At 35.4% G+C, this 15,210-nt stretch overlaps 2 protein-coding genes and 1 long non-coding RNA gene across 3 annotated transcripts in view; all 3 read right to left on the bottom strand.

Annotated features, from left to right (window-relative positions):
• Window positions 1-79: 79 nt before the first annotated feature.
• LOC124434030 lies at window positions 80-801 on the bottom strand. Its single transcript, XR_006944686.1, has 2 exons — window positions 547-801; window positions 80-333 (listed from the first exon to the last, which is right to left on the bottom strand). It is a non-coding gene; the product is annotated as an uncharacterized LOC124434030 (long non-coding RNA).
• Window positions 802-1,163: 362 nt separating this feature from the next.
• Window positions 1,164-15,210, bottom strand: part of LOC124434023 (protein MCM10 homolog) — a 34,781-nt gene continuing 20,734 nt past the window's right edge. Inside the window, exons 16-20 of the mRNA XM_046983880.1 lie at window positions 6,426-6,535; window positions 5,833-5,946; window positions 2,003-2,154; window positions 1,540-1,582; window positions 1,164-1,429 (exon numbers count right to left, since the gene is read on the bottom strand). Of these exons, the coding sequence (XP_046839836.1) occupies window positions 1,310-1,429; window positions 1,540-1,582; window positions 2,003-2,154; window positions 5,833-5,946; window positions 6,426-6,535 (539 nt within the window). The 3' untranslated portion in view covers window positions 1,164-1,309. The remainder of the gene's footprint in view (window positions 1,430-1,539; window positions 1,583-2,002; window positions 2,155-5,832; window positions 5,947-6,425; window positions 6,536-15,210) is intronic.
• On the bottom strand, window positions 11,311-13,247 carry LOC124434025. The gene is made up of 2 exons (XM_046983881.1): window positions 12,690-13,247; window positions 11,311-12,371 (listed from the first exon to the last, which is right to left on the bottom strand). The coding sequence occupies exons 1-2, from the start codon at window positions 13,189-13,191 to the stop codon at window positions 11,899-11,901; spliced, it is 975 nt and encodes a 324-aa protein (XP_046839837.1). The 5' UTR covers window positions 13,192-13,247; the 3' UTR covers window positions 11,311-11,898.

Here is a 15,210-nt window from a genome sequence, read left to right on the forward strand (position 1 = left end):
GACATGATGACTTCGGTTACAATTAAATCAAATTGCTTTCTAATTACTGGGCGCAGCACTTAGCAAGAATTAACGAGCATACGTGATCTGTCTTTTAATAATTCACTAGAGCAACTATAGTTCTAAATAATTCATTTGTTATATTTGCTCTTTCTTGACGACGAGAACATAATCCCGAGTTTCATTAAATTGAACAAAAATAAAACTATGGCATAAATAGGATTTCCCTACAGCACACAAACACATATTTCGGTACAACATGATTGGCTTAGCATATTCTGGTCATTGTAGCATATCCAATATTTGGACCATTTCTCCCATGTGATGTAAAGCCTAACGAATATAAAAACTATAGGTTAAGAATGTTCGTTTTTTGACGTTCCATTTTTCATACTTTCCCTAATTCTTTCCACCACATTGCGTGATAAAATCCACTATGCTTTCTATGTTTCAATAAAGTGTTCAGAAATTTATAAGCAATACAAAAGCTGGCTTTACTACAGTAAGTATGATATTTAATCTCTGTGAAAAGCTTACGTTATTTACCTTTTCTCATGAACCTCAAACTTTTCAACAAATACCTGTGACAACTACTTTATCCTCTGAATATATAGGTAATTATAGGTACATATAAGTCATAGATATAATAAAACTAGATCGCTGACGAGTGTGACGTATTTTAAGACTTATTAAGACGGCAGCGTGACATTCATGATAAATCCAAGATGGCGCGGGAATCGGGCAAAAAACTTCGGGCTACTATTAGGCAATTGATGTTTTTCGCAGTTGACTTTGTTTTAATGTTTTCAGACTCCTCCAATCAAGTTCTATTGGAAACAAAGCGTTATAAATAATGTTTTGAAGTCACATTGGACAATTATTATTAAAATACGGGCGAAAAATATCGCTTGCGAAGTGTTGCGTAAATTGGTCGTTTGTTTGTCTCGAGGCGTTTGTCCACCAAAATAAACGAAGAAGTAAATTGAAAAAACATCAATTGCCCTATAGTAACTCTATGTCCGGTTCCCACGCCATCTTGGATTTATCATGGATGTCACGCAATATGGCGGATCATCAGCAATCTAGACCTACTATATCTATGGTATAAATATAAACAAATGAGCACAGATACATATATCGGTACTTAAGTTCGAAATTATTCATCGGTTTTATTTGGTCTTTATTGAGAACACAACTCCAAATCGCCAGGAAACGATTTTCACTGCATCGAAAAATAACTGACATAAAAACTATTGCGCAAATAGAATTTCCTTAGAGCCCACAACCACGTTATTTATTTGAGTTTGCATTAAATATATTTCGGTACAACACCATTGGTTTGGGGTGTTGCTAAAGAATTTAAGAACTTAGCATATTCCGGTCCTCGTAACATCAAAGTATCGCGTCCGATCTTTGGACCGTTTCTCTCCTATAAAGCAAAGGAATATAAAAACTATGTAACTACGAAGACTAAGTAACAATAAACTATGAAAAATTACATCGTCGGAGGAACAGAATCAATAATATTCGTTCGCTTACCTTCCACATTCCACACTTTTCCCAATTCTTACCGCCACATTGTCTGAAAAAAACAACAACAACACAATTTCATTATCTATTATGTGACTGAAAAAGTCATTGAACTGAACATATAACTGGAAGACTACATCTTGCCAAAAAAGTCCCAATCGTGCAAAATATAATGGTTTGACAAGGCAATGATAAAATGAATTTAGTGGCTCTTCCTTCAACTCGTTGAATCATCAAGATGTTTTTCACTGTTTGTAAAGCCCATATTTGACTACCATAATCAAACACACTTCAGAAAAAAGTGTGGTAAAGAGCTTTATGTTTCAATAGATTTGACTGAGCGTAGCCAATGTCCTAGAACAAGTCTCTTTTCTTCAACTATTAAAGATGGCGTCTTCGCCTCACCTTGACAACGGTGTTACATATCTAGAGGACTGGATTATACATCATTGATATTAGCAAAAATTTTTACCTGCAATCTCGAGTGGGATACCGCTGACCATATGTAACAGTACGCTGCTTACAGTCTTTGCATGCGAAAAACTTCTTGAAAACTTGCACAGAAGTAAGGACGTGCTTTTCTTCATTACATTTTGAAGCTGGCTTCTCCGCCATGTATTTACACTAAATCACGAGAAAACATATCATGAAAGAAGAACAACACTATAACATCAAAGACCAAAGCATGTTTATCATGAAAGAAGAGCAGCATTACAACACCCAAGACTAAAGCAAATTCATCATGAATGAAGAACAACACTACAACACCCAAGACTAAAGCAAATTCATCATGAATGAAGAACAACACTACAACATCCAAGACTAAAGCAAATTCATCATGAATGAAGAACAACACTACAACATCCAAGACTAAAGCAAATTCATCATGAATGAAGAACAACACTACAACATCCAAGACTAAAGCAAATTCATCATGAATGAAAACAACACTACAACATCCAAGACTAAAGCAAATTCATCATGAATGAAGAACAACACTACAACATCCAAGACTAAAGCATGTTCATCATGAATGAAGAACAACACTACAACATCCAAGACTAAAGCATGTTCATCATTAATGAAGAACAACACTACAACATCCAAGACTAAAGCAAATTCATCATGAATGAAGAACAACACTACAACATCCAAGACTAAAGCATGTTCATCATGAATGAAGAACAACACTACAACATCCAAGACTAAAGCATGTTCATCATTAATGAAAACAACACTACAACATCCAAGACTAAAGCATGTTCATCATTAATGAAAAACAACACTACAACATCCAAGACTAAAGCATGTTCATCATGAATGAAAAACAACACTACAACATCCAAGACTAAAGCATGTTCATCATTAATGAAAAACAGCACTACAACATCCAAGACTAAAGCATGTTCATCATGAATGAAAAACAACACTACAACATCCAAGACTAAAGCATGTTCATCATTAATGAAAAACAGCACTACAACATCCAAGACTAAAGCATGTTCATCATGAATGAAGAACAACACTACAACATCCAAGACTAAAGCAAATTCATCATGAATGAAGAACAACACTACAACATCCAAGACTAAAGCATGTTCATCATTAATGAAAAACAACACTACAACATCCAAGACTAAAGCATGTTCATCATGAATGAAAAACAACACTACAACATCCAAGACTAAAGCATGTTCATCATTAATGAAAAACAGCACTACAACATCCAAGACTAAAGCATGTTCATCATGAATGAAGAACAACACTACAACATCCAAGACTAAAGCAAATTCATCATGAATGAAGAACAACACTACAACATCCAAGACTAAAGCAAATTCATCATGAATGAAGAACAACACTACAACATCCAAGACTAAAGCATGTTCATCATGAATGAAGAACAACACTCCAACATTCAAGACTAAAGCAAATTCATCATGAATGAAGAACAACACTACAACATCCAAGACTAAAGCATGTTCATCATTAATGAAAAACAACACTACAACATCCAAGACTAAAGCAAATTCATCATGAATGAAAAACAACACTACAACATCCAAGACTAAAACATGTTCATCATTACTGGAAAACAACACTACAACATTCAAAACTAAAGCATTTTCATCATGAATGAAGAACAACACTACAACATCCAAGACTAAAGCAAATTCATCATGAATGAAAAACAACACTACAACATCCAAGACTAAAACATGTTCATCATTACTGGTAAAAAAAACTATACAACATTCAAGACTAAAGCATTTTCATCATTAATGAAAAACAACACTACAACATCCAAGACTAAAGCATGTTCATCATTAATGAAAAACAACACTACAACATCCAAGACTAAAGCATGTTCATCATTACTGGAAAACAACACTACAACATCCAAGACTAAAGCATGTTCATCATTAATGAAAAACAACACTACAACATTCAAGTCCAAAGCATTTTCATCATGAATGAAAAACAACACTACAACATCCAAGACTAAAGCATGTTCATCATTAATGAAAAACAGCACTACAACATCCAAGACTAAAGCATGTTCATCATGAATGAAGAACAACACTACAACATCCAAGACTAAAGCAAATTCATCATGAATGAAGAACAACACTACAACATCCAAGACTAAAGCATGTTCATCATTAATGAAAAACAACACTACAACATCCAAGACTAAAGCATGTTCATCATGAATGAAAACAACACTACAACATCCAAGACTAAAGCATGTTCATCATTAATGAAAAACAGCACTACAACATCCAAGACTAAAGCATGTTCATCATGAATGAAGAACAACACTACAACATCCAAGACTAAAGCAAATTCATCATGAATGAAGAACAACACTACAACATCCAAGACTAAAGCAAATTCATCATGAATGAAGAACAACACTACAACATCCAAGACTAAAGCATGTTCATCATGAATGAAGAACAACACTCCAACATTCAAGACTAAAGCAAATTCATCATGAATGAAGAACAACACTACAACATCCAAGACTAAAGCATGTTCATCATTAATGAAAAACAACACTACAACATCCAAGACTAAAGCAAATTCATCATGAATGAAAAACAACACTACAACATCCAAGACTAAAACATGTTCATCATTACTGGAAAACAACACTACAACATTCAAAACTAAAGCATTTTCATCATGAATGAAGAACAACACTACAACATCCAAGACTAAAGCAAATTCATCATGAATGAAAAACAACACTACAACATCCAAGACTAAAACATGTTCATCATTACTGGTAAAAAAAACTATACAACATTCAAGACTAAAGCATTTTCATCATTAATGAAAAACAACACTACAACATCCAAGACTAAAGCATGTTCATCATTAATGAAAAACAACACTACAACATCCAAGACTAAAGCATGTTCATCATTACTGGAAAACAACACTACAACATCCAAGACTAAAGCATGTTCATCATTAATGAAAAACAACACTACAACATTCAAGTCCAAAGCATTTTCATCATGAATGAAAAACAACACTACAACATTCAAGACTAAAGCATTTTCATCATTAATGAAAAACAATACTACAACATTCAATACTAAAGCATTTTCATCATTAATGAAAAACAACACTACAACATTCAAGACTAAAGGAAATTCATCATTAAAGAAGAACAACACTACAACATCCAAGACTAAAGCATTTTCATCATTAATGAAAAACAACGATACAACATCCAAGACAAGTTTGTCCTTTTATCATGGCAATAATTACTAGTATAATGTGCTATAAGATGTTAATATTTCTATTTCAGTAAATGGTTTGAACCCGGGAGTATCGTTACATGTTTGTAAATGTAGATCGTCCAGGTTGGTATAGTCCTGAGAAGGATTGTTTTTGTTGTTGTTGACTGACGTTTCGACAACCTTAGCGGTAGTCATCTTCAGAGTCAAATGAGGAGTAAACGTCAGGTTAGCCGTATTTGTTATCTGGTTCTTACATAATCTGGTACTGACCCTTCAACGAGTGTAATATGTTTTACATGTATAGAAAAGTATTTGTGGCAAATCAATCACGTTGCATGCTCCTATGCCAGAACTTTGACCCCCCTGAAAAGGCAACAATTTCATATAAATAAGGCTGGTTGGCCTCCTCTCAAGTCTCAAGGCACTTCCTAACAACATGGCGGCATGTCAGATACTCAGATAATCTTTTTTTTATAACATTCGTCAGCTTTGACATGGCGGGAAAAATGCCTTGAACATTACAATGCGTTCACGGCATCGAGATTACCTGAGCACAATGAACAGCTTTCACTTTGATTTCTTGGGTGAGGAGCATTTTCGTTTCCATTTCTTCTTTCCTTTCACGATGGTTGAAATAATCCTGTTCACGTCGAACGTCAGCCTAAATACGCAATACAAAGGTAATAATCAAGTAGAAAAGGTGAAATGATTACAACGGAGAGATTTCTAACCCAGACCTCCAAAGTTTTAGCATGTAGAAATAAAACATGAAATATGAAATTTATACACTAACCAACGTGAGCTAGCTACCTTTTCTATATCGGAGGTCAAGGATTCGGGATAACGTAAAAAAAATTCTTTGCCAAGTGTGACTAGATGTACATGCTCGTGGATATGTATGTGTGGGTCTTGTAATCTATCCGATGAAATATCATAGTCATAGTAGTGAAGACTGTGGCACGTTTCCTGTCATTTGTCAATACATATACATGCCTTTTGTCAATGGCATCTTATCGGCGAAGTTAGATAAATAAATGCAATCTTAATTCGAAAAAGTCTGACAAATGATTTAATGACTCGAGAGTTATTGTGCTAAACATCATCAAGTAGTAAAAACATGTCAATTGTAAAATAACTTACAAGTCTCACTTCGCCAGCATGTTTCGATTTGGCATTCAGAATTCTTCTTCCTTCGTTTGAATTTAAGCTGAAACCATCAGCCAAAGAAAATTTTCCTCCACATTTGGGAACTTGGGAGAAAATTGAAAAATAAAACAGTTAATTAACTCGTACGAGTGGTGATTTATGCGACACACTATCTAAACATTCAAAGAATCATTAAGGATTCTCAATATCAAAATTCTTGGAACGATCTATTTTCATTATCTGATAGAGCCGCATGGAAATCTCATTACACGAAAGGATTAAGTAATTATAATATAGACCCGGTATATAACCACAAATAATCTTGCCCTTCATTCAATAAAACTTCCAAGAAACTGCATTAACAAGTATTTCTAATTCTTAGAGTTGCGATTACTGGAATGGTCACTCTACGTATAAAAGCGCGGACGACGATCTTCAAAGAAAAGGAGGTTTCGTATCAAAGATGGTGGGTTTTAACAGGAGGAGTTTAATTTTTTTGTTAAAAAGGAACAGTCACGAAAGGCGAGCGGATGAAGGAATTAGACTCGATAAAAAAATGATGTTTAAGCGCCCCCCTGCAAATTCAGCGGTAGATTCAAACATTATTGGAAGATAAGCGGTAGTATTCGATGTTTTTATGAAAACAACGAGTGAGTAAGGATATACGTATTTGGTTCAAATGAAGCTTGGACGACCTGGTCTTTGTATTTTGTGCTTTGACCAATCAGGATGTAAGCAAGAGGACTTTAAAGGTATGGAGCAACTTTTGGTCTTTCAGTACAATAGAGAAGAGCCTTACGTATCTAGTACTTTACGTAAAGATACTTCAAATTCGGTTAATTTTTCGATGAAAGGAGCATAAAATCTCCCTAGGATGCACAACACTCTCAGCACAAAGAGATGGCACCACAGAAAAATAATCAAAATTTTTAAAATTATGAACATACGGGATAAAATTAAGATTTTCCAGATATGAAAGATCAGATGATTCGTCAAATACCCAACAAACATTTACGAGCGAGGATAAAGTCCAAAAACTCTTTAATTTAAAGCTTGTTATACAAAACGAACAATGCACAAAAGACCCCCTATACTTAGTCTCTACAAAATAGCCATTATACAAAGATATATAAATATATGTTACAACTCTTGCTTACAAATATACCTATGTTCTGTGTTATACCCAATGTTTTACAAAATGTTTACAACATCTTATGACATACATGTATCATGAACAAATCTAGAAAGATTCCCTAATGTTATGAAAGAAATGCTATGAATAATATTTCTACGATAAACTGAAACCTTTCTGAAACTATTGTCACCTTAGCATTTCTATTATCATGTTGACAAATTGAGAAAGGCAAATGATGTACTCCAAATTGAGGCCCCATTTCAACAACAAATCCTGTTCGCCTTTAAACGGCGGCACATGAAGTCGAACGTGTTTATCTTTCAGAAACACTTTGATAAGAGCTTCCATTCTTATGCGAAACTCTTTCTGGGCGTCATCAAACTTGATTTTGGGCACGGTGAAGTGAAATTGAACGAGCTGAACGTATATATCGGCAAGAAGACAGAGCAGAGCAAATTTCACGTAGAAAAGACGTTTCTTTTCGAGCGGCGAAGTGGCCTTCTCTCTCATAACACTAGTGCCCAAAAACAGAGCGTATGTGCCATTAAATGAAACGGTGAGAAATTGTCGCACATCTTTCGTGATAACGTGGGCCTTACCAAAATTTCGAAAATGGAAAGATTCTCCGAGATTAAGAGACAGTAAAGATGTCCTGACGTTGTGATATTTAAGATCGTTGGTGTATAGTTGACGCAGCTTATATGAGTAAGTCAGTGCATACGAAGCATCACAGTACAAGTACTTGAGAAACATCACAGACAGAGTAGCGTTCAAGGCCATTTTCCAATAGATTGATGCAACTCTTTCTTGTCTTGTTTGCTTTTTATAAACCTAACTCTCTCATTACTACCGTGGTTGCCTGTACGGGCTTGTTTAGAAAAATATTATTGAAAATGTTTCATATAACGTGACGATATTAGTGATGTGATGTATGTCCGCGTCGGAGGGGAGTGGAATCGAGTTGCTATATTAACATAAGATCGAGTGGATAACTGCATCATAGGGGAGACTAACAAGTGGAATGAAAGACAATATCCACCCTTTATCTTCTTGATGGTCTATATAATCACGAAATTCATCGTGAATCTCTCATATCACCTATTTGTACATGTAGATGGTCTAGGTTGATACAGTACTGAATACTAATGGTGTTGGTGTTACCTGACGCGTTTTGACGACCTTAGCGGTAGTCTATCGCAAGCCTGAACACCAACAGTTTCTTCTCGAGACGACATTAACCTGACGATCAACATCCACAAACATGGTACAATGCTCCAGGATTCAAACTTACAAATCTCGTATATTCTCGTACATATTGGTTTCCATGACTTTCATCATAGAAAATTATGGTAAATATAGGTACATTCGGGTAAATATATGTTCATATTAGTAAATATAGGTACATATAGCTGTAGGTATATAGAAGTGAGTAGGTACGTATGGGTACACATGTGTATGAATAGCTATACAATAGCTCGTCTTTGCATTGGAAATATATAATAATTTTCCATTTCGTTGGAATAAACATTGCGGTAAAACCACTTAACGTGGATTTCAAAGACGATTGCCATGTTCTCAAAGCAAAAAGAAAAGGTTTCAACTTTTGTTGTTGGTTTGTTAACACTTTTGAGTTTGTACACTCACCGCATGTGTCGCCAAAGACTTTGAAAGACCACCCTCATTCAAATGGTCTGATTGAGATTCTAGGCCTTTAGTTGTCACAAGAGTGTTTTTATGAGGCACATTTGGATTGTAAACAGTATATGGGTACATGATAAGTGTATACGTGAGGCACATTAGGATTGTAAACAGTATGTGTGCACATGATAAGTATATTCGTGAGGCACAATTGGGCACAATAGGATTGTAAACAGTATGTGCGTGTTCTCACAAGAGTGTATTCGTGCGACAAAATAAGACAATAAAGAGTATGTATGTACATGATAAGTTGTCCCAAGAGTGTGTTCATAAGGCACAATAGGATAGTAAGCAGTCATTGTGTACATGTTAAGCACATCTTCGAGCAGAAATAAGTTAGAAGAAAGAAATTGTTTTATCTCTTAAAGGTTAAAGGTGGACATTTACAAATAAATATTACGAGTATTTATCTATGCATATTATACCTACGGATGAAACGTTAGAACTATAAACAAATTTTCCAGTCACAGCCATACATGGTAAAAAATCTTCAAAGACTGCAATGGCAAATAGTCCACGATGTTTTCTATAGCAAAATATACTAAATATATAACTGAACTCTAAGAACTCCATTTAATTATTGCATGCTAAACAGCGATACAAAGGCGACATGAAACTATGTCCTCATTTGATCAAGAGACCGAAATTCCGTCTGCATGCGTACGTCAGTAACGCATTTCAAGAACTTTCGTTTCTAACTTACACATAACTTCATTCAAGCGAGACAAAGTGAAGTCGACCTCGCTGACAATTTCATAATTAATAATTAACTGCTTTTGATATGATGACAACTCAAGCTCAGACAACTCGCCCGAGTCCCTGCTCCCATCGCATTTGAGATACTCATCCATGAGATGAGGAAGACTGGCGACAAAACGCTTCACAGAATCTTGTGTTGTTTGCAATTCTGGTACAGGCCATTGATTTAATTCAATAGCTCTCTTCACCACCATAAAGACGTTTTGCAACTGTGCGCGGCCATTGTGTAGTAAAGCCTTGGTGTCTCTGTTTACAGTGTGTTGATCGACATAGGCAAGGAATCGCAGCGCCTTGTAATAAGCGAGCAGGCTTTTCCGGAACACCTTTTCGACTAAAACATCTAATGTGCCGGTGTTTCCGTCGAAAAGGGAGCGACACATTTCGTTTTCTTTCGTCATACAGCCAAGGTTGAGATCGCCAAATGATATTCGGTCGATTTGCAATGACAACAGCTCCTCTTCGATGTTTTCTTTTATTTGAAAGTTTTTCAAAGATTGAAGAACGTACAATATTTCGTCGAGTTTATACCCGTCTGCTTTTCCCAAATCATCGATATCGTCGATTATCGTAACTTCAATCCAACTTTCACGCATTTCGGTGACCTTTTCAAATGTTTTGCAACGATTCACAACGCTTTTCGTAAGAGGATAGCATTCTTTTAATGTAGCAACAGCGGTGAAGTCAAGTTCTGCACCATCAATGCCATCATCATATTCAACTGAAGTCCGCGAGCCAAGAGTATTTACTTCAATAGTTGATGCTTGTCCTTCCCTTACGTCATCTAATCTGCTTTTGGAAATATAATCATCTTCGATGGACATTTCAGTAAAGGTTCCAGCCTCACATTTACCTCTGTTATAGTTCGTTGCATCAGGACAAAGTGTTGCCATACATACTGTTTCGCCAGTCACGACATCTTTCATTGGTTTAGAGTTGCTCTGAACTGTGTCGTCACGATAAGGTTGAAGGCTGTGAGGTAAATCATTGCTATCCATCATTTTTCCAGTTTTACTCGACTGTGCGAGGTCTGACATGAATCTATCATCAAAACACACGTCTATGGTGTACAGTTCATAAATCAAATCTTATCATCCAGAACAAGCAATTTTATAATATTGTTATAACGAAAGCAAAAACGTAGCGAAATCTTTCACTTTCAAAATCCGATCACAGACGCAATATAAGGGGGGAGACCTATTGCAGCCTGTTGACTACGTATCCAACGCGTGAACCACGCGTGAAGAACACTTGAACACATTGGCGTCAACCATCAAATCAAACACGTTATAAAAATTTAAAACATTTTTAATTCCTTTCATAACTACAAAAGAGCACTTCCACTATTCACAGATTGAAATAAAAATATTTACAGAAACTGTAAAATATAATAAAACTTTGATTTAGAGAGGAGAAAAAATCGCAAATCATTTGTACATATGTTACAATTAAAAAATAAACTTTGGAAAATGGTCAAAACTAAATATACACTAAAAAATAACCTAGTAATGAGGCCGAGGAGAAAGCGTTCTGTATGATATCAATGATCCTTAATCAGATCATCTCAGTTGATTGGATTATCCTTGTAACATAAATCATTTTCATGAGCTTTCACTTTTCCATAGGTCTATAAATAGATCGGCTCCATTAACTTCGGAACACTTTCAAGACGTGCAGGAAGTATCGAGGAGTTGATACATCCATAGTTCCTAAGTGTCGATGCGTCCATTGGCTACTTACTATTTAATGGGTTTTCTCTGACTAAACAGCTAATTTGTTGGAACGTTTTATAACAATATTTCTGATCTAACAACACGGAAACGAAAATAGTTCTCCTAATCATAACTAGAACAATAAAACATTTCACCATATCGTTCTCTAAGCGAACCCTGAGAAGTCAAAAAGGCCATTGCAGTAGTTGCTTGAGAACATGGCGTGATGTGAATGCCTGACAATTACCATATCCTGCAGAGCGTGAATTTTGTAAGCAAAACTGTCAATGGCGGACTGGATTTCGGACACGATCTGGTAATCCATGATCAAAACAAGGAATATCTTCATAAAACGGTAATCCCTACATATATGACGATTCACACATCCATGCAAATACTCGTCCGTCCAGCTTTCAAGTTTATTCAATGTCATCTGTTTGTATTTTTTCCTTTCCTTTTCTTCATCCACGACTACAAAGCCCAGCTCCAACATTCCATGACGTATAATTGCTACGACGTTCTTCAACGTGCCTATCAATCTTACTGAAGATTGGGAAAGATTCTCGTCCTTTTGTAGAATCCAGATGCATTGATAAAGGCCGATGTACGCTTCCGAGAAGAACTTATTCCAGTTCATATCTGTAAAGAAGAATAGGCAATACAGACTTCATTCTGATAAAGTAATTTTCAAATAAAATTAATGACGTAATTGATTGAATTACTAGTAAATATAAAGGGAATTCCCCGTGTAAAAATACACTATCAGCAAGTTTGCTGTTTTTATTAGATAAAAAGATAAATTTTATGGCTTCAATTATAAATTCAGAGTGTTCTAACGAATTGTGAAAAAGGCCTAGGTAGACGAAAGACGATATCTTCATATCCTCAATAAAAAAAGTGTATTCATCGCCGTCTTCTTAATTTGACCTTTAACCTACGATAGTTTACTATACATACTTTGACTGATGGCATTCAGTTTGACCATCGTGTTCAAATTAAGATCGCCAATATCGTTTAGGGAAATTTGCTGGTAATGCAATTCATCGATGAATTGCTGTTTAATTTCATCTGTATCTCGGAACCTCGGAAGTGAAGTTTCTATATCAGTTAACAATTTCTTTATTAAATCACCATGTTCAGTCAGGTTGGCGTTCAAAACGTCTTCATGAAAACGTTCAACACGCTCTTCATGGAACAAGGACGGAAAACCAAATGCATTTTTGCAACTCGATTCTTTGCTATAAAACGTTCCAGTGATCGATCTAAAGGCTTCACAGTCAAAAGTCGTTTCGCCAAATGCTGCGCCCATTTGTTGTTTCTGCCTCAAGCGAGCAGCTTCGGTTTTCTTGGCTTTTCGTTTCTTGAAGAAAGCTTTGATTCCATCAGTGGAATCGAATGAGGGCAACTCATCTTCGTAAAACTTCACTTCATAACCGTCTTCGCAAAACGTATTATCCATCGATGTAAATTTGTCTCTATCAAAATTAACTCACAAAGCCAAGCGTTTTGGAACAAAGTTGAACTATTGAGGCCGCATGTTTGCAGACTTATATAGACACAAGAGGGGAATCCCGGGTGTAGCAATGAGGGTATTTTCTAAACTACGTCATCCATAGAAGAAACCAAAACAGTACTTCGTGTACAAAATAGCAATTCTCATTAACTACATAAAGCTATTGTAAGCAAAGGTAATTCCCCAAAGGTTGTCGATATGAATGAAGCAAATCAAAATTTACACGAGAATATTCTCAACAATCATTCCTTTCTCTAAAAGCAGAAGTATTTCGCACGACATATTAAAAATTGAAATGTAAACGCCTACGAATATATCTTCGAGGAAATCAATTTAAAATCGGATTTATTGAAACGAAAACATCTGCTTCCGCGAAGCGATGCAAATGACGTCACCATACTGGGAATTGGTGTTGATTAGTAAGAATAACTCTTAGTATCTAATAAACAATAAAGAATACACAGTGATGCAACGTACTGGTTTCTTATTGATACAATAATCGATTCTTAGTGAATATAGTATTTAATATAAACCATTTAATATAGCATTAATAATATATTAACACAAAGTTTCAGCGCATAGGTGAATCAGATATAATTGCTCTTTGGTTTAAATAACAAGACATTCATATAATTATATATGGTTTCAATTATGTACATAGTATTAATTTGACATGGAATCAATAACATGTAAAAGCTACTTTTTTCTCATTGATATAATCAAGTCATATGAATTGATAACGCACACTATATGTACTAATGCCTATGATAAGACTGTCCTTGACGAGGAGAGACAATCGATACAATAATGTCATCAAACTATATATTCCAGCGGCGAAAGACATTTCTGACAGGGAAATTGTTAAATCGGAGTCCAAACGCATAAAAAAATAAGCATGATTTAAAAAGACGAACTCGAAAGCTAGGACTGAGCACAGCAGGAGCAATATCAAAAATGATTTTCCAAATTTTGGACAACCATTGCAGTCACATGTGAATTTCCATTTAGTACACGCTAAATTGAAACTGGCTGGAGAACACTTGAAAAAAATTTGAAAAATCCTTCCACATGTCGAATATCAAGGAATGAAAGGCCGTTAGGGGAATTACTTATGAAATAATATCCACTTGTTGAACGGATGTTGTGACAAGCCCAACCCGTGACCGAACTCAGAAGCTCAGGTGATTGAATCGAAACTAAACTAATACTTAAACGTCTACACGTTGCTGAAAGTCTGAGAAATCGTCGAAAGGTCGCTTTTATTTCTTCCTGTATAGACCTTAGACTTCATAACATTTGCGATAGTGAGTATTTCGTTCATATCATGTACAGCCGTGATTTCGCGGGGCAGCAGCCAGTAGTGGACTTTAGTGTATAAATCGTCAACTTGTGATTCATATAATAAGTTGTCAACCTTGTACTTTTCCGCCAATGAATTTTTCTTAGAGCAAAATTTATGCATCTTTATGCATCGACTTCAAATAGCATTGCCGTGGTCTGATTTTAACGATGTATTCAAGCACTTATTCAGTTGAACAGCGTGTTTGTGCGAGTGCAAAATACTTTTCGTTTTTGCAACCAGATCGACTTTTAATGTAAAATGTTCATTTTAAAGCGAATGATTTGAACCCGGGAATCTGGGAATGTCGACTGCTTTTCCCAAATCATCGATATGGTCAATTATCATAACTTTAATTCAACTTTCACATGAGCCCGGGTAACCGGGACTCAGCGAGGCGTGAACGGATTTTGAGTCAATGAAAAGAGTAAAAATGTTAAGCGCAAAACTTACAACCTATTCTAAAGCGTCATAAGTCATTTTAGTTATAATTTTAAAATCAGACTAAAATATTTGTTTTCATTTTTAAAGGTTTTGTGAAATTGCAAAGTCAGAGCATAGAGAAATTGCTCAAATAAGTTTTTTTGTTGTGAAATATTTAATCTTTCCATTTGCTAAAATGATTT

Source organism: Xenia sp. Carnegie-2017, unplaced genomic scaffold, assembly GCF_021976095.1.
Source record: "Xenia sp. Carnegie-2017 unplaced genomic scaffold, XeniaSp_v1 HiC_scaffold_14, whole genome shotgun sequence".
Taxonomy (NCBI): Eukaryota; Metazoa; Cnidaria; class Anthozoa; order Malacalcyonacea; family Xeniidae; genus Xenia; species Xenia sp. Carnegie-2017.